We start from the raw sequence: 20,823 nt of genomic DNA, 5'->3' as shown, positions 1-20,823 counted from the left end.
AATTATTAATATATTAGGGTTACCATCCTTATCATATCAAACAACTATTTCAGAAATGGTCTGTGAGAAGAAAGAGCTGTGGTTTGCTTACACTTGACAAATTGGCTTTATTCCCTCTTGGCAACTATGAGAACAGGCTCACCCAGTTTCATCTGAAATGTTTTGTTTTCCTCTCAAGTAGTGATGGTAACACTCTATGTGAATCCACAGTCAATTCTTAAGCAAAAAAAGCCTCATTAATATCAAACCATCCATCAGGATTATCCTTTTCTATTATGTATGAATATAACTATCTAGAACAGTAGACATCTTTCAAACAGAACTAAGTTAAAATCCACAGCTTTATTATAATTATTTTGTTGCTAATATTCCTGAAACCACATTATTAATGTGAGCTTCATGATGTACCATTTAAACAACTGGAATCTTATATTCTTAACTTTCAGCTCTTGAAATAAAAAGCTGGTAAACATGTTACAGGTGTGATGGCTTTAACCAAACACAGCTTTCTCCTAGAAACATAAAATCTGCTTTTGCCAGTTACATTTCACCTGCTTCCCTAGTTGTCAGATGCCTAATCAGACAAGGTTGTATAGGATGGGAACAGCTTGGAAGCTAATTCATTATGACCTTTTGAGTGAACAAACAAACATGCACACACACACCCCCTACAGCAGCCACAACACTTGAATCGGAATTCCACAGTAACGCAGCAAAAAACTGGAAACAGAAATCACTCTGAATTTCTCTGTAGCTATTTACCTAAGAAAATGCAAAGAAATGTCCTATCCCTTGCTTGGTTTGCCTCGGTAAGTTACTTATCCCCAAGTGAAATTCTACAAACATAATCATCATCATTCTTTTTTTTGAGATGGAGTTTTGCTCTGCTGTCCAGGCTGGAGGGCAGTGGTGTGATTAGTAGAGATGGGGTTTCACCATGTTGGCCAGGCTGGTCTCGAACTCCTGACCTAAGGTGATTCACCCGCCTCAGCCTCCCAAAGTGCTAGGATTACAGGCATGAGCCACTGTGCCCAGCCAACATCATCATCATTCTTATTAATAATTATTATTTTGGTTGTTTTTGAGATACAAATAGAGAAATTGTGTGCCTACGGATTTTTGCCCTAACTGGAAAAAAAAAAAAATTTCAGCATGCCAAGTAAAAACGTTGTAAGAAAATGAAGTCACCCAAGTTGCACTGCTTTCCAACACTAATTAAATTTTTTTAATTTTCCAAATTTCAGAGTTTTCCAACTTAAAACCTAGTGCTTCTCAAAGTTTACCAATAAATGCAACTCACACAATATTCCTTTAAAACCAATTTATAAAAATATTTTCATAATCAGAACAATTAGGGGGTAATATCTGATTTTCTACAGGTAATTAAGGAAGGTATGCACCAAAATAGCTGACATATTAACCAAATTTACTTCCTTTTTCCCTTTAACCAATCTTAGCAGAGCTTAAACTGACAGTAAATAAGAATATATACACCAAAAACAATCTGTTAGAAACACAGTTCAGTCTAAACTAACCCCTGGAAGAAAAGCACCTTGACATTTACAACTATAGAACAAAAGCTAATCTAGAATTTAAGCTATCCGTTTTAAGTTTTGTGTCTGTAATTTCAAAACACTTCTTATCAATTTCCCACCTCTCAGAATTTTGTGAAAATGAAATGTGTAAATCCTACAACATATTTCACAAGTGCAAGGCCCTTCCCTCCTCACTCTCTAAGCAATTCTCACACAATGGGAAATTGCTGCACTGTGGCCCGCAGGGCAGACGACCAAGTCCTTTAGGGCCCAGCCCTGTCCCTTCACATCAGCTTACAAGGCTGGTAGCCAGAGCTGGACGCATACCGTACAGAATGACCTCTCAGGGAAACTTCCCAAAACACAGTGACTGAACAATTTATCAGGTTTTTCATGTGCTGTTTTCATATTTTCATTTTTATTATCTCCTAGGTAATTACAAGTGTGACTCACACTAAGCTTGAAAAAAGGTAACATTTGCCTCTTGTTTAAATTTACTGGAAGAGATATCCACTCTTTAAAAACAGGACAAAATAAGTCAAAACTAATTTTTTACTTTAATGTGAAACTCACTTGCTATCAACTACACCTTCAAGCTCATTCTGTGAGTAACAAATATTTATTGAAAGCCTATTATGTGCCAAGCACTATTCTAGATGCTTGGGATATGTTAAGGAAATCTCTCTTCCAGAGAACCTTCAAAATAACTCTTAATTATAAAAACAACAGTTACCATACGAAACGTCAGCAGCAACCTTTGGAAAACTAAAAATGGTAAGTTTTTAACATTCAATTTACTTTTTTTTTTTTTTTTTTTTTTTGAGACGGAGTCTCGCTTTGTCGCCCCAGCTGGAGTGCAGTGGCAATCTCAGCTCATTGCAATCTCTACCTCTGGGGTTCAAGGGATTCTCCAGTCTCAGCCTCCCGAGTAACTGGAACTACAGGTGCGCACCACCATGCCCGGCTAATTTTTGGTTTTGGGTTTTGTGTTTATTTTTTTTTTTTTAAGTAGAGACGGGTTTTTGCCATGTTAGCCAGGCTGGTCTCGAATTCCCAACTTCATGTGATCCACCCACCTCAGCCTCCCAAAGTGCTGGGATTACAAGCGTGAGCCACTGCGCCCAGCCTCAATTTACTTTAAAACAAAACTTTCTTAAGAAGTCTTACACCAAAGTCAGATAATCTTAATGTGCAAATTTAGTTTCAAAAGTACGTTAAACATAAATAAACTCAGTAGTTTCAAGAGGGTAATATGATAAAATCCCACACAAAGGTCAAGAAAAAGTAAAACTTGCCACTAGCAAGGCACCTTATCACAGCCAATAAGGCAGCTGGATTACAAAATGACAAAGCTGATACGACGAAGGGTACTGAAACACTGTCTTTTTTCCCTTTGAAAGAGCCCTAAGTTTCTTGGAATCTCCCCTAGCACTTTCACTTACGTGTAATAATTTCCTTGCCAACATGAAATACTACCAACAACAAATGTCTTTGTGTTTACAATCATAAACAACGCCAGTAATACTTCATGAATTCCTGTATGTCTAATTCAATTACATAAACTTTCCATGTAACCTGCCCTCACAGATTTGATGACTTCTAAGTTTTCCGAGAAACCTATAGCCAAAGACTATCCTTCAGGAAGGGAAATCTCTATTGGGTTATCCTATGTAACAGGTTCTACAAAGATGCTTTCATATACAGTTGTCCCTTTTTATCAGCAGGGAATTGGTTCCAGGATCCCCATGGATACCAAAACCCTCAGATGCTCAAGTCTTTTATATAAAATGGCATAGTCTCGTAAACATTAAATCACCCCTAGGTTACGTACACTACCTAGTACATTATAAATGATATGTAAATAATCATTATACTGTGTTGTTTTATATTGGTTTTTTTAAATTGGTTTCCCCCTCCTCCGATATTTCCAAGGCTGGCTGAATACACGGGTGGGTAACCTTGGATACAGAGGGCTGACTGTACTCTTATCTGGGAGCTTGATATTGCCCATCTCAGTTGACAGATAAGAAAACTAAGGTTAAGAGTGACAAAGTGGCAACATAAAAATAAAAGGCAGGACTTAAGTACAGGACTGACTGCAACCGCTTGAGCAGATCCCAAGAAAAGCAAAGCTAGATTTCTGTATTTAAAGCGCTACCCCAAGTGTAGGAAGAATCGCAATAGTAAAATAAAATGAAAGAGTTAAATTCCCAGAAACTGCCACTGAAAGACTGAAAAGACAATGTTTAGTAAAGTGACACAATATTTTACAACAGGGAATCGAGACCCCGCCCAGTATGTTCCCCGAAAGCATGTTTTATAAACCTCAGATACCGGTTACTGTGAATTCTCTAACCTAAACATTAAGTGTTGAGGGTACGGAAAAACCACCGAATTTCTGGTCTCAGATAGAAAAAGCAGAGAAAGGAGTGCGGCTGAGAGAAGCAGGCGGAGGGCTGGCCCATTTTATTTCTGCACGACTTTGCCTGATCACCTGCTGAGGATTCTAAGGCTTGACCCAGACCTAGATGCGAGCCCTTAGATGACAATCTCTAAAAGCAGAGCTCAGGCTGAGGCAGGTGCCAAGAAATGGGCTCATACCCCTGATAAACGGTTGTTGAAAATGTGTGTCACCTGCACCACCAGCGACCAGAACCACTCTTCCTCACTGGAGCAAGGGCGATGTCTGGGGTTCCCACGCAGACTCCACCCTGCCCCGGGGGTGGCCCGCGCGCCGCCTCCTCCCGGCCGTTACCCAAACCCACAACGCCCCGTTCCACACAACCCGGACCCCCGAGCGGCCGGGGAGGGTCGGACCCGGGCGCGGAGGAGGCGGGAGGTCTGGCCGGAGCGAAGCGCCCACCCCGGGCCCAACCCCGTCTTCCCGGCCCCTCCCTCGGCCCGTGGCCGCCCGCGCTCACCTCCAGGCGCAGGGAAGCCCCGCAGCCACGCAGGAACTCGCGGATGTTGCTCAGGCACTCGCTCTCGCTCCGCGGCTCCGGGTAGACCTGCAACACAGAGCACAAGCGCTGAGCGCTGTGGCCGGCAGTGGGGAGACCGGGGACAAGGCCAAGCGACGCCCACGGCCCGCGCTCCCAACACAGCGGGCGACGCTAGCGAGCCGCCCCCGACGACCTGGAGCGAGCCCGCAGCCACAGATGCCAACCCGCTCAGCCGCCGCTTCTCCTCACCCTTTTTTCTTCCTCCGGGGCTGCACCAATCTCTGCCCCTTCCCGCACCAGGAAGTGAGTCCCGGCGCCGGAAGTGACGTACTCAGACCGCGCCCCCGCCGGCCTGCGCGGGACGTCTTCCGGCTGGCGCTGGGTCTTCGCCCCAGCGGACGCAGCCCACCCTGCTTACCCGGCTAGTTGCCACCTCCTCCGGCCCAGTGCTGGGCCTCGGCCCGGTAGGCGGAGCCCACTGGTTGGCCCCACACGCGGCCACCGCCGCCTTCTCCTGTCCAGTCTTCGGCCTCGGCCCCAGCCCCGCGGACGCAGCCGACGAGGCCCGGCCCCGCGCGCGGCCTCCTCCCTGCTCCAGGTCCTTGGCCTGGCCCCGCAGACACAGCGCACCCGTTGGGCCCCAAGCACAGACACCGCAGCCTCTTGGCGCCCGGTCCTCGGCCTCTCCCAAGTGGACACAGCCCGGCCCAGAGGGGCCCCAGAGAGTTTGGGCGGCTTGAGTAACCCCTGATTGTTGGGAGAGAACCTGGGATTTCTTCCCTTCTTTCTAACCAAGGCTCATGGAGAGCGCAGTTACAATTCTAATGCGATGACTTAATTAAAGCAACAAAAATTATGCATGTTGGGATTAAGGTGCAGTGTTTTCTTTCCCCAAGTATATCCCACGTGCTTCATGAATGATTAACTGAAATAGACAGTTAACATGAAAACCAGTGAGTCAGCTGAGAAGAAATTGTGGATCCCCCGCAGTCAAGGAGCGCAGGAAGGCGCCTACAGACTCCCTGGTGCTTTAGTCCAAAGTAGAATTGTTAGGGCCACCAGCAACACATGTAAGGTGTTTGGACCTTTCCCACGGCAAGAAACTAAGGAAACCAGAAACAGCACCAATTACTAGAAAATTTTAAGAAGCCTGAGGCATACGAAAAGCTGTTTATTTTGGTTTTTACTCCAAGGATTATTTTAACTGTAAGAAAATTTCTGTTCCAAATTACATGTGAAGACATTAAGCGTTGACATTTAAACTAATGCGTCATCTAGAACTCTAGCATTTGAGGACATTAAAGGCATTTTTGTCCTGTACTGTAGGAGAAAATCACATTTCACCAGGCTACCCTCAGGAATACTGTGGTTTCATTTCATGGTGCTCAGGTGTTTTAAAATTATACATCAAAACCAAGTGTTCACCAATGCCAAAAGAGATGAAATGAAGCTTTTTTTCTTTCTATAGTTGAAAAATTCCTACAAGCAAGTGCTGACATGTTTCCATCGAAATTGTACATTTTTTCAGTGGAATGGCAAAAGCAAAGCTGCTTCCTAATCCATTTTGTTCTCTTTAAAATAATTCTTAAAAATTATCACATATGTAGGTAATAATTTTTTTCTTCATAGTTTTAAATAGTTGTAAAGGATGTAATTTCTGACATTCTGATGACATTTTAAAATTAAACCATTGCATCGTTTATTAAAATCCAATAGAATCTAAATGTAATAGAAACATAATACCCATTTCTCCATCTAAAAAGTTTCTGAACAAGTCAGACATTAATTCTTTCTCCTTTAATTCATTCCACTTCACCCAAAAAGTTGTATCCTCATAAAATCTATTTTTATGCTTGAAACGCACTCTTTTTTGACAAGTGACCTCTACAAATACAGTCAGTCATCAAAGAGTGTATTTATGAACTCAGCTACTTGCTAAAAATTATGTGTAACCCAAAAATCAATACTTGAAGCACTCTCTCAGTCATATATGACACATGCAGAACAGTGAAAAATTTGTATCACCTTATGTACACGTTTCCAGCTGAGCTGGTACAAGGCCATGCTCTGCCTTTTTTCAGTTCTCATTCTGTAAACATACGTCCTCTTCTCAGTCTACTTAGTGTCACGTTTTTCAAATTTCTGTGCCTTCCGATGGTGATTTCTCTGTTTCAAATGGCCCCCAAGCGTAGTGCTGAAATGCGGTCTAATGTCCCTAAGTGCAAGAAGGCTGTGATGTGTCTTACAGAGAAAATACGTGTGTTAGATAAGCTCCGTTTGGGCATGAGTTATAGTACTGTTGTCATGAGTTCAATGTTAATAAATCAACAATATGGTACATTCACAAAAAGGAAGTGGAGATCTGCTGATCTGTACATGAGGCTGCTCCAGAAAGTGCTAAAGTAACATCTATAGTGCGTGATGAAGCTATGGAAAGGATGGAAAAGCAGCTAAATTTGTGGATTCATCAGACGACAACCAATAAAAAAAAAAGTGTAGTGGGCAGTATTGTTGTGAGACTGAAAGTCAAGGAAATTTACAGCCATGTTACCCAAGGTCAGGAAAATGTTAAACCCTTCTCAGCTAGTGCAGGCTGGCTGGAACGTTTCAAAAGGCGGTACAGCATGAAATCAAATTCTAAACTTGCAGGCAAGGCAGGTTCTGCAGATAAGGAGGCTGCGGAAGAATTTTTAAAATGCCTGCTAAGTGTTATACGTGAAAAGGGTTAAAGGGTTATGTTGAAGAGCAGGTTTTCAATGCTGATGAGACTGGCTTGTTTTATAAGAATGTTGGCATTCTTATAAAACCTATGTAATGCAAATGGTCATGCAAGCCCCTGACTTTATAGCATTCAACCTTGCTATTGTGCGCCAATGGCAAGGGCGACTTCAAGTGCAAACCTCTGATGGTGTACAGAGCCCACAACCTATGAGCACTTAAAGGGAAAAACCTGAACTGCATGCCAGTCCATTGGAGGTAAAACAGAAAATCAAGGATGGTATCTGAAATATTCTGGGATTGGTTCCACCACTGCTTCATTCCAGAAGTTGAACGATATCTCCAGGGCAAAAACCTTGCTTTCCGGGTCTTATTAATTTTGGGTAATGCCCCAGTTCATTGCCATGACGAACTTGAAAATGTTCACCCCAACATAGAAGTTCTTTTCATGCCCCAATACTGCATCTCTCATCCAGCCCCTCAGGGCATAATACAAACTTCCAAGGCACACTACATGAGGGAACTTTATTGTAAAGCTTGTGAGGCTCTTGATGCCAACAAGGAAGCCAGCATGATAGACTACTGGAAATCACTCACTATACTCAGCGTTGTTGATTATGTTGGCACAGCCTGGGACAGCATCAAGCAGGCTACTGTCAATAACTGCTGGGAAAACATTTGGCCAGACCGTGAAAACTTTTCAAGGCTTTGAAAGTGTTTCAGAAAATATAAAAAACAATGTAAAAAAACATAATGCATATTGCACGGCAAATAAATGGAGAAGGTTTCAACGACATGAAGGAAGAAGATGTGGAGGAAAGTTTGTCAGAGAAGGCAGCAGAACCCACAAACAAAAACCTGGATGAGAAGACAAAACATGGCAGCAAAGTCAGTGACAAAAGTCACCCTAAGACTCCAAGAATTGTCCCTCTCACAGCAGCCAAAATATGAGAATGGAATTCTGCCTTGGAAAAAATTTTCAATGACATGGAAGAATGTGACCCTGTACTTGAACGTAGCCTCACATTTAAGCGCCTCACTTCCACTGCATTTATCCCTTATTCTGAGATGCTTAAAAATTTGAGGCGAAAAGCCAGGCAGACAAGGCTGAACCAATTTTTCTAGCCAGTTTGAGAGAGAGTCGCCAACACCATCAACAAGTTGCAAAAGACAATCTCCTAAGGTAGCTCTGCCAGATCACAATGTGCTGCCGTTATTGACATCTTCCTCTTGTGCAGAGTAAATTCCACCAGCCTCTTTTGATTTTCATGGGGCAAGCTAAGGTTGATAGGGTAAACCACAGTGCACTCACTGACCATCACACATCCTGCAGCTCCATCCACAGTAAGACTTTAGTTAATGTGTATAAAGCTTTAAATGCTCAATCTTCACTTAATGCTCTTTTCAGGACTTTATGTATTTGTTATTACTGTGCTATACAGTATAAAGCATGTTCACAGTATTCCGTGTTATGTGAGTACTGTATATGTGCACTGTGTGCATGTGTATACTTATGACTGACAAACTAATACAATCATAGCAGTACATAATGCTGTAACTGAAACATTGTTTATTATAAAGAAATACTGCATATGATTAATTGTAAGAAATTTATATTAAATAAACTATCTTCAAACAAAAATACACATAAAACAAGGTTATGTATTGATTGGTTGGCAAAATGTGGTCAGAGTCTTCATGGATCCTAACGCTATATTTCTCCTCAGAGCAATGTTGCATTTGTCAGTAATTCAATGATCAAGGTAACTTTCTAGAACGTAACTACCACAAATAATGATAACTGACTCTACATTTAAGAGTATTAAACCATAAGAATCTAATTGCTATGATTTTTTTCTGAACTGAGTTAATACAACTATTATGAGTACACAAATGATGGAAACAATATGTTACAGTTTTTATAAATTATTACATATAAAAAGCAAAGTTTCATCTGGAAATGTATTTCTTTTTTTTTTTCTTCTTCTTTTTTTCAGAGATGGTGGTCTCACTATGTTGCCCAGGCTGGTCTTGAACTCCTGGGCTCAAGCAATTCACCCACCTCAGACTCCCAAAGTGCTGGGATTACAGGCATGAGCCACTGCACCCAGCCAGAAATGTTTTTTTTTAATGAAATATATAGGGCTTATTTTTTAGTTTGTTCATTTACCCATGAATGACTATCACTTTTTGCTGGAGTGAGGTATGGTCTAGCATCACTTGTTTTCCTATCTTGGAGGATTTTTATGCAAACCCTGAAAAACTTTGTTCACAAAAATAAATACATGAAAATAGAAGGAGTTTTGTTGTGATATAACTTAACTCTTTAAAGCCTTCTGAGTTACATGGACAAAGTCCAAATATGGTCTCTCATAAGTTAAAAATGTTTTAAATCATTTATTAACAACTTCATTAGGTCTCCTTTGATTTCTGTGAAAGCTAGGAAGTGGAAACCCCTGAGTTGCAAAATTTCAGTCATTAAAGTCATTGACTTCTTAATACCATCAATATTTCTAATTGTCTCTTTGTTACATGGCCTGGAAGTTTTCCATCTTGCAACAGTGCACCTCAGGAAGATGACAGGTACAAAGTCTGCCTTTCTGTATGAAGTGGGAGAATGGCCACCGTGAGAGGGGAGATGGGATGGCCAAGCCAGCTTCATGTCTTCCATGGCTTCAGGTACCTTCTAAGGCTAGTCAGTTTTAGGTGACTGTGTATGTAAGTTGAGGGTCTGGAAGTGGATTCCTTTAAAACCATCCTGTGCCTGCATATCCCTTGAAAAATATTTCTGTACATGTACATGGGTACCTACCTGTAGCAAGCTAAGTCAAAGAACACTGTACCTAAAACATACCTGTTTGGAAAACTGTAATGTCAAAGAGTCAAAACTTTATAGTAAGTAGTGCCTGGCTGTGTAACAAGTATGTTGTGTCACACTGGACAAGTCACTTGACCCCTTTGGATCTATGCCCTTGTCCCTGATTTAAGGCTAATACATCTTTCTGCACAGAGCAGTTGGGAGGATGAAATGGGTAATAAATTAATCCAGCAATATTGGGCTTAGAGTCCACAGCAGATGATGGCATAAGCACTGTGAATGCAAAGAGTGAGACAAGGCATTGCCCTCAGTGATGCACAGAAGCTTGCACACAGCATGGTAAAGTGTGGCCACAGAGACGTAGACTCAGCATCACAGAAGCATGGCAGAGGGAAACCTAAATTCTGCAGAGATAGGGTAGGGCCAGAAGCTTAACCAGCATAAAAGGTGACCTCTGAGTTGGGCCTAGAAAGGTGAAGAGGCAGATGGAACTGCGTCTCAAAGGTGTGCCATTTTAGCAGTCCCGGGTGTTCTCAAGGATGGCAAGTAAAAGGCAGCTGAGATCATGGGTGAAACTGCAGTGGAAAAACATGTTTGGAATATTATGATATAAACAAGGTGGTTGAAAGTCTCTTTAATCTTTCACTAAAGAAGCTATATGAACAGGTGGTCAGTGAGCACGTGAAAAAGGGTTCAACCTCTTTAGTCATTAGGGAAATGCAAATTAAAGCTACAGATAACACTCCACCCCACCAGAATTGATCAGAGGGAAAGGGCTGACAATATACCAAGTGTTGGCAAGGATGTAAAGTAATTGGAATTCCCAGACACGACTAATGGGAGTGTAAATGGTATGTTTAGAAAACTGGCAGTTTCTTGCAAAGTTAAATATACATCTACCCTAAGACCAGCAATTCCTTTCCTAGGTATTTACCCAAGAGAGATGAAAGCATAGGTCCACTGAAAGCCACGTACAACAATGTTCATAGCTTTATTTATAATCAGCAAACCCTTCACAATTCAAAGGGGCGGGGAAGTCTCCTTTTTCATGTAGTCTCCAGAAATATTCAGAAAACTGAGGCCTCAAATGACCAACAACTCTGTCCAGTTCACTTTTCAGAAATCCTGTGCCAAATTCTCCATGGTAATAAACTCCAGGCTTTTCCCTCAAGAACTCTAACCAGGCAGAGGCATAGACAGTCCCAGAATCATTACAATTTTCCTTCAAAGTATGGATTTCATACTTAATATTTGATAAGTGGTGTGTGTGATATGAATATTTGCTACAAATTAATCACAAAGCAACATTAAGGTCAGACTTCAGAAGCGTCTACAGCTATCCAGTTTTCATGTCAAGTCCTTACCAACTACTCCAGGGCAGGAACAATCATCTCCACCCTCAACCAAAGCAGAGAGGCGACTAAGACAGCTGCCACCTCTCAGGATTTAAAGACTCTCAGAATTTGAAAGAGTTTGAGTAAAAACCACTAGAGAAGGAATAATAGGCAGTATCAGCAAGGCAAATAATTAAACAGGTTCAATGTTACCTCAACAATTAAGATCAACAGTAGAAAATAGTCATGTCTGAGAAGTATTTAGCTCCCCAGGGAGATTCTGATTCTGCGTAGGTCTGAAGTACAGCCCAGGAGTTTAGTGTCAGTGTGTATGTTTAAAGTCTTCATCTGATTCTAATTTTCAGCCAGGTTTGGGAACCACTGGTATGGTATAACTCAGTGTTTCTTAAACATCGACATGCATCAGAATCACCTGGAGTAACACAGATTCAGCAGGTGGGGTGGAACCCAAGAATTTGGATTTCTGACAAGTTCCCTGGAGACGTTGATGGTACCAGGACCATACTTACAGAACCCAGTGGTATATGTAGACTGAATCTAGAAGTGTTCTGGTTTTTTCCCACTTGGAGAATAATTCAGACTCGCAACCACAGAATGAACGTCACCCCAGGTCTTTGCCATCAAATCTCATCATCACCCCAGCTATGAAAGATCACTTCCTCCTCAACGCGTGTGGTTCTGTCCACAGTTAGACCTACAACATAGCTGGACCTACTTGTGCTCATCTCATCTCCCTCATTTAGACATAAGCTCCCTAACTGCAGGGCCCACAGATGTCTCACATTAAATAGTCAGCAACTGTGCACTAAATGACCTAACCCACTTAGGTCACCAAATCCACTCATCACGGAGTAAGGGAAAGAAAGAACCTTAGCTGAAAGGGTCATAGAAGACTTTTGAGGTAGTTCTGGTATTTTACAGATGAGAAAACAGGGACTCAGAGAGCTGAAATGTCGTGTCCAAAACTGCACTGCCTGTGGATTTCACCAACCTGCACCGACCTCTGAGGACTGCATCAACCAGGCTGCCCTGCTCTCTGGCTTCTGGTGGGGTTGAGCCAACAGGGGGCCCTGGCAGGAAGCAGGGGCCTAGAGTGGTAGATGCTGGTGCTGGCTCACAGGGGCTGTGTGGGTCTCACTCTGTCACACTGGTGGCTTGAAAGCCCTGGTGTAAGTACCTACAGCACAGAAATCAGCAAACAGTACATGCCAGGGCCCCCCTCGCAGACAGCCAGGTGTTAAACAGTTACCAACACACCACTGGTGGAAGACCGTGGCTCCTGTCAGACAGCCTGTCCTGTAACTACAGCTCTCACTGGCTGGAGTAACCCTGCTTCCCCCGACCTTTCCCTTCCGGGCCAGAGAGAGTTAACGACTTTTCAGTCATTAATCCATCTCTTCTAGATTGTCCTTCTTCCTGCCCTCACTTCATAAATAGTCTCATAAACCACCTCTGTTCAGTGTGCCATCTATCTGTTTTCTGCCTGGCACCTAACCTGGAGAGCTTCCTGGTGGCATCTAAAATTAGAACACAATGTAATAGCAAACGATTGGAAACAATCTAGAGGACAGATTAAAAGAATTCTAATGGTTCCACAGACTATCACCACTACCATACGGCCTTTAAAAAAGGGGCAGCTTTATATCCTGATATGTTACAATCTCCAAGTTACGTTTGGCGGGGTAGGGAACATAGGGAACACTGTGAATAATTTCTACCTTTTGTGTTTTAAAAAAAAGAAGCAAGAAGAAAATGTATGTAGGCGTTTAGAAATGCATGGAGCTATCTCTGCAAGCATATTCCAGACCCTTAACAAGAGTTCTCTATGGGGAAACGGAATCGGGCATGGAGGACAGGAGAATAAGGGAAATTTGCTTTTCTCTCTCTACTTATTGTACCATTTGAATGTTTTCCCATGTGCAAGTATTATTAAATACATTAGAGAAGAAGACGATGACCACTCCCAATCCATTGTTCTTCCCCTCAGGCCAACGTGACTCCCCCATCACAAAACAGTCCTCAGACAGCTGGGCTGCCAGTATACTGGGGTCTTTGTAGGGCAGATCTCCACCATGTCATGCCGAGATGCAGTGGTAGGTTTGAAATCCTAAGTTCACCTTCTAAAAGTCTGCTTAGCATTCAATGGTTCATCTAATTTTTAATTACATGGTAGTCACTGCTTTATTTTAACTAAATTGCAGCTGTCTTCTGATCAGGAATTATGCTCTTCCACAGCACTCTGGGCTCATTCCACAGTCAATAATGTTAAATGGAGTGAAAATGTAGGTCAGTGGAGCTAACTTGGAAGTCTCCAGGACAACTCTTCTTCCAAATCCATTGGAAAACATGAAGCAACAGGCAGAAATGCCAAGGATTCGACTGTTAAATATCAGATAAGTAAGCTGCTCCCCCAAAAAGTCTTTAGCATACTAAGTAAGTCGTTTACTGGAAGAAATTTAAACCTTTTATAAAGCATGTTTCTCTTTTGCATTCCTCCTTCAAGAAATCCCAAAGCCCAACTCTAAATGAAATGCTGCAGCCATCTGGGAACAAACAAATTGTTTTCCATGAGTATGGAACTGGCCAGATTATAAAGGGTAGTAATAGATACAAGTGTACAAAACCTCCCATTCCCAACCTAAATTCAGATATGCCAGAGACATGAAATGTCAAAGAGAGACCAACAAGACTACAGTGCTTCAACTGACTCATGCATCCCCTGAGGCTTGGTTCTCATAAACTCCAAAAGCACATTTTAAAATCCCTCAGAGTTGGTGGCAACAGTTCCAAACTCATACCAATGCCAAAAATGGATAACAAAATATTTAAAGATAAAACTTCATCAGATAACCCAGAATACATTTCTCCATTGAGCCGTATTTTGTTCTCCCAGTATTGTTAGATGAAAATGCAGCAGTTGTATCTTAATTGTTGAGTGAGAGTGAGCTGGGAAACAGCATGTGCCCCGCCACCCCTCAGGGTCAGGCTGCGGCAATGCAGACCCCCAGGAAGTCAGTGCAGCAGGGATGGGCATGGTTGACGTCTCACCACTTCCATCGGCAGCCGCCATTCCATGTGCCCTTAAAGGATCAGTTTTTCTTACAAGAAAACAAAGCATTACAGATTCATAAGACAACTCAAGTTGAGTCTTGTGGTCGAAGATTGTTGTTCCACCTGTTCACATGGAATAACTGTCTTTTTTTATTTCACTTTCATGCTTGTGACCTAATGGAAACCGACTGTAAATGATGGCATGGCATTCTGTGAATCAGAGCTGCTCATCGCTTTCTTGTTAAGCTCCCTTGCTCTACTGTTTCCGACCCTTTGGCATGTTCCCTCTCCCACTGAATGCACTTCAGCATGGTTGGTGATTATTTTCTTACTGCCCATTGTTAAAGACACCTATGGAGAAGGCTGTGGTCTCTGACAGAAATGTGCTAGTGAATCCAAGGTGGGTACTGGCTGTGTAGTCATTGGGTGAGTTTCAAAACGAGGCAGGGTCATGTCCACCCTCAGCACAAGCAGTCTGCTCTCAGCTGGGATGCTGCCTCCTATATCTACTCTTTGCCTCACCAACAACCCAACATCCTACCCTTGACCGAGACACCGCGGTGAGAGTGGCAGCTCCTGTCCCTGCAGTCTCGAGTGCTCCTCCGCTGCTCAAATTTGTGTTCTCAGAAGTCTAGGGTTTTTTCTGGCGGCCCTGCATTTGTTTGCTTCCACTACTCAGATTTGCTTCCGAAGTGTCCTCCTGCCGTCCAGCTCCACACACAGTGAAGCCAGGGGGCAACAGTGGGAGCTCCACAGTCCTGCACTGCTTTGTTCCTGGCCCTTCCCACTCAAGAGTCTTTGGTTCGAAGCTGTGTTTAATGCAAGTTCAAGTCTCAGAGCCATCTAAGAGAAGACTGAACCCAACCACCTAGGAAGAAATCTGTTTTCATCCATGTGTTAACTTGTGGGGGATTTGAAGGCATGCAAAGAGACAGGCTCATTTGCGAGAGGAGATGGTGAAGCAGGAGGGAGCCATTCACCCAGAGGAAGGAAGTGAAATAAGGATACTGGAAACAGCTGAGGACATCCACAGTTAAGCACATCTCTATAAATAGCAGTTGGGCCTGCCCTTGAGAGAGGGGCAAGAGGATAGGAAGAGAGGACAGGAAGCATTGGCCAAGGACACTCGTGGGCTATAAAAGCCTCTTGCGTGAAAGACGGGCCAGTTGGGACTTTCATATTATCTGTGAGTAATAAAAAGGTGACAAAAAGATCATTATCACCCAAAACTCAAGTATCAGCAGTGTGGGCTGAAATAAATAGGGCCATAGCTGTGAATAAGATGTGTAGCAATCTGTACTTGGGAAATGCATTTTTTAAAAACCACTTAAAAACACTGATCTTCATTACTTAAAGATAAGGCTGCCAATGTATACACAAGAATTCTATTTGGTTCATGTTACTATCATTATTTATAATTTGCCTATAATGTCACTCCTCCACTCAAAACCATTAAAAGCTCCCCATTTCACGCAGGAAAAGCCAAAGTCCTTGAGAGAACAAGAAGACAAGCCACTGACAGGTAGGAGATATTTGCAAAACACATCTAATCAATAACTTGTATTCTGAATATACAAAGAACTCTTAAAACTCATGAAGAAAACAACTTAGTTTTTAAAATGGGCAAAAGATCTGAAAAAAAAAAAACACCAACAAAGATACACAAAAGGTAAATAAGCACATGAAAAGATGTCCAACATCATGTATTATGAAGGAAATGTAAATTAAAACAAGGAGATGCCGTTGCATACCTATTAGAATAGTCAAAATCCACAAGACTGTCAACACCAAATGCTGGCAAGAATGTGGAGCAATGGAACTCGCATTCATTGCTGGTGGAAATGCAAAATGGTGCAGCCACTAAAAGGCAGTTGGGCAGTCTCCTACAAAGCTAAACGTAGGCTTACCATATGATCCAGCAGTTGTGCTCCTTGGTATTATATTTACCCACGTGGGGCTGAAACGTATGTCCACACAAAAACCTGCACGCATTTGTTTATTGCAACTTTCTTCACAACTGCCAACGCTTGGAAGCAACCAAGATGTACTTCAATCGGTGAATGGAGGAAAAACAGTGGTATATCATACAATGGGATTATTCAGTGATAGAAAGAAATGGGCTATCAATCCATAACAAAAATATGGAGAAACCTTAAATGCATATTGCTAAGTGAAAGAAGCCAATCAGAAACGCTATAGAATGTGTGGTTCTAACTATATGACATTCTGGAAAAGACAAAACTTTTGGAGCTTCCAGGCAGCTGAACACATAGAGGTTGCTGGAGGGGGCACACCCAGGGAGGGCATGGAAGCTGCGCGACCCTTACCCCATAGCTCACACTACATGTCTCTTCATCTGTAGCCTTTGCAATATTCTTATAATAAACCAGTAAATGTAAATTAAAAAAAAAAAAACCATGGAGACAGTAAAAAGATCAACAGTTGCCAGGGGATGAGGCAAGGGAGGTATGACTAGACGGAGTAAAAAGGACTTCAGGGCAGTGAAACTACTCTGCATGTTATTATACAGTGGCTACATGTCATTATACACTTGTCAGAACCCACAGAACATACAACACACAGTGAACCCTAAAGGAAATTGTGAACTTTAGACAATAATAAAGTATCAGTATCAGCTCATCAATTTAACAGGTGCATCATACTAATGTAGGGTGTTAATGGGGGAAAGTGGGTGGGCTGAAAGGAGTGTACAGCAACTCAGTACTTTTGGCTCAGCTCTTCTGGAAACCTAAAACTGCTCTAAAAAAGAAGATCTAGGCTGGGTGTGGTGGCTCATGCCTAGACCTTATATGTAATTCCAGCATTCTGGGAGGCCAAAGCAGGAGAATCACTTGAAGCCAGGAGTTCAAGATCAGCTGGAGCCACATAGCAAGACCCTATGTCTACAAAAAACTTAAAAATTAGCTGGGCATGGTGATGTACGCTGTAGTCCCAGCTACTCGGGAGGATCACTGGAGCCCAGGAGTTCAAGTCTGCAGTGAGCTGTCATCTGCCACTGCACTCCCTCCTGGGCAACAGAACAAGACCCTGCCTCTACAAAAGCAAAAAAAAAAAAAAGTTAATAATAAAAGGCCAAGTCCTTCAAATGGCCAAGCAGGTGCTACGCAATTGCTCCCTTGTTCCCTCCTTGACCTCATCAGCCAGCTACCACCCTCCCCACTCTCATTGGCCTCTGCTGTTCTGGAACTTGCCAGGCAGACTTCTACCCCAGGACCTCATACTAGCTGTTCCCTCTGCCTGCAATACCATCCTCCCAGATCTTCACCTCACTCCTTTCTTCGCTCCCATTCATCAAGTCTCTGCTCACGTCACTTCTCAGTAACACCTCCCGGACGACCCGACGTAAACCTGCACCACCGCCCTAGGTGCTGGCACCTCCCACCCGCCACCTGCTGTTTTCCTCCATAACACATATCACTGGTAAATGTACTCTCTCACTGATTTCTGTGTGGTGTTTACAGAATCTCTCCCTGCACTATACAATACACACTCCAGCTGCAGCGTGTTTGGTCTGTTTGGATGACGGTTGTATCTTAACAGATGGCATATACATACAGGCACTTGGTATATTATTTGTGAATCAATGAACCAAGGACCTGTGCCTGTGACACTCTAACAAATCACTTGATTATGGCTACCAAAAGTGAAGTTGAGTGATGCTGACATGGCAAAAAGTAAAATACCAAAAAGTAATATAATTGGTCTAGTGTGAGAATTGGATGTTTAAGACGGGAACTATCCCAAAAACACTTGGAAATATGATCACTGTAGACAAAATGATAGAGATAAATGAAATATTGTCTTGTCTTAGTTTTTACCTTAAAAGCTTCACCCCTCCCTATTGAGACTGATGGCCGCATCCTGTTGCCACCGGCTCTGCCTGCGGCCAGCTGCCCATGGGCTGCCCAGCTCTCTCCCAGGACTGCCCACCTGCAGGCCCACGGCTCAGTTTCCTCTGTGCATGGGCATTGGTTCAGCCAGTGCTGCCCAGAGCAAGCTCTGGTTACAGCTCCTGCCTCCCTGTCGCTAAGGAAAATCACAGGCCCCAAACTGGGTTTCCCCCTAAGCAGCTGGCCTGCTCCCGCAGCCCATATCAGGCCCCTGTCCACCACCAGTGCTCCATGCAGGCACCCGCAAGAGCCACGGGTTTCACAGAGTGGCCTTCGTTCTTCTACCAAGGGGGACAAAACAAGCTCTGAAGGCCTCCTGTGATTCTGACAGTTCAGAGATGAGACAGACAGACACAGACACAGAGAGGGAGAGATGGACAGGTAGGGGATGTCACAGACACAGAGAGACAAAAAGGGGAGAAACGGAGTCACAGAGAGACCCAGAGAGAGAGACAAGGAAGCAGGGAGGGAAGGGAAGAATCCTGCCGTCGCTCCCATGCTGTCTGCTGTCCTGCAGTGTGTACCTCCCTCAGCAGCCCTTGCTTTCTGAGGCCTGTTTTCTCTCTGTTGTCCACACTGAGCCCCTCCCTTGAAGAGTCCTTGATCAAGTTCACTAATCAATCGTCCGCCATCTCTACTGTACCTTTGAACCCATCCAGTGAGTTTTATTTCCATTATTCTATTCAGTTCTATAATTTTCATTTCCTTTTCATAAGTTTTATTTCTTTGCTGAGATGTTCCATTGTTTCATTTGTTTCCAGAGAATCTGTCATGGCTTTTTAAGACCTTTTCATGATGGCTGCTTGGAAATCCTTGTCAGGTGATTCCAGCGCCATTCATGAAAGCAGCCATGGTCACCAAAGGCTTCAGCAAAGCCACCAGCGAATGAACCGTCTAGAAAAGGAGCTTCTGTGCCAGCTGGAGTCAGTTCTCCAGACCCAGCTCTTTCTCTACATGATCCAGTATTGTCTCCTATGGCCAGACTTGGGGGTGGGGTGTTGTCAAAATTGTCATCATTTTCTCCATATTCAGTTTTTACAAATGGACCCTCAGTTGGCCATTGCAAAGCATATGCCGGACTGAAATTGAGCAATGTGTCTGGTTTTGCCTAAAGGACAGTGTGAGCCGTGCAGGCTGCTTCAGACCTTCAGAGAACAAGGGCATCCCCAATTTAAGGACGGCAAAACCCACCAACCCCTCAAGTCAGAAAGAGGCTACGGCTCAGCTGAACTCCACAACATGAACTGCTTCCTTGATGAGCAGCCGTTCACCCAGCTGTTTTTTTGTTTTTGTTTTTGAGATGGAGTCTCGCTCTGTCATCCAGGCTGGAGGGCAGTGGCGCGATCTCAGCTCACTGCAACCTCCACCTCCTGGGTTCAAGTGATCCTCCCACCTCAGCCTCCCAAGTAGCTGGGATTACAGGCATGAGCCAGCACACCCGGCAAATTTTTTTTTTTTTTTTTTTTTGAGACGGAGTTTCGCTCTTGTTGCCCAGGCTGGAGTGCAATAGTGAGATCTCGGCTCACTGCAATCTCCGCCTCCTGGGTTCAAGTGATTCTCCTGCCTCGGCCTCCCGAGTAGCTGGGATTACAGGCATGAGCCACCATGCCCAGCTAATTTTGTATTTTTAGTAGAGATGGGGTTTCTCCATGTTGGTCAGGCTGGTCTTGAACTCCCGATCTTAAGTGATCCGCCTGCCCCAGCCTCTCAAAGTGCTGGGATTACAGGCATGAGCCACTGTGCCTGGCCCCAGCTGTGTTTTTGAACTGGCAACCCAGACTCTCCCCTGAGGCTGCCCTTAGTTCCCACAACCGGGCCACATGGTTGATTTACTCTTCTTTAAAAGCCTCGCCATTAAAAAGCATCTTTACCTAAAACAGTGTGACTTTGTCTTCTGGTCATTTTTTGTGACTCAATATCTTATTCAGCTATAGTTCTTCCCAACCCTAATTTGAATATTTCACTGATGTCTCCATACATGCCTCAATTTAAGTAACATATTTCATCAAATCTTGTACAAACCTCCTGAGCTTCACCTCTTAATGGAGATTGTTTCTCTTCTGTTGTATGAAAAAAATACATTCTTTTTTATTTTAAAAAGTTATGCACAGAAATAAATGGGATTCCAATTTTTCAGATAAATTCCGAGTCCCCTTCCAACCCAAGCAGGATGTATTTTCTCTCTCTGCCTCCATGTTTAAATACTCCAAAAGCCCACACGGAAGCAGCACTCGGGGTCTGCTCTGTCTTGAACTAAGGAGACACTAGTTAGGAAACTTGCTAAGCATGAGGATGGGGAGGGCACACCAAGGTGAGCAAGCAGCCTGTGCCACCCATGGAAAAAACACCCAGGTGAGCACACCGTGGCCTCCTGTCTGCTTCAAGGGTCATGCACACCATCTGGCTGGTCCAGGTCATGGTGCGGCTGGGCTAATGAGTTCAGTGGGCTAGGTCAGTGATTCTCAGTCGTGGCCCCAGGACCAGCAGCACCAG

General features: G+C 43.4%; 1 protein-coding gene across 36 annotated transcripts in view; it reads right to left on the bottom strand.

Moving 5' to 3' along the window:
- The window catches only part of ARHGEF7 (Rho guanine nucleotide exchange factor 7), a 181,933-nt gene that overhangs the window by 141,373 nt on the left and 19,737 nt on the right, over positions 1 to 20,823 (bottom strand). For 19 of the 36 annotated variants that reach the window (XR_012426590.1, XR_012426589.1, XM_074021439.1 and 16 more), the window contains exons 1-2: positions 4,727 to 4,788; positions 4,457 to 4,543 (exon numbers count right to left, since the gene is read on the bottom strand). Coding sequence is in view for 11 of the 36 variants with exons in the window: in XM_065533487.2 (XP_065389559.1) it covers positions 4,457 to 4,543 (87 nt within the window). In the remaining 25 variants the exon portion in view is untranslated. Of the gene's footprint in view, positions 1 to 4,456; positions 4,544 to 4,726; positions 4,789 to 20,823 lie in introns of those variants that run through there. The other 17 variants (XR_012426579.1, XR_012426580.1, XR_012426581.1 and 14 more) reach the window with 1 other exon arrangement.

This window comes from Macaca fascicularis, chromosome 17 (genome assembly GCF_037993035.2).
Source record: "Macaca fascicularis isolate 582-1 chromosome 17, T2T-MFA8v1.1".
Classification (NCBI taxonomy): Eukaryota; Metazoa; Chordata; class Mammalia; order Primates; family Cercopithecidae; genus Macaca; species Macaca fascicularis.
This window is presented reverse-complemented; position numbering and strand designations above follow the sequence as displayed.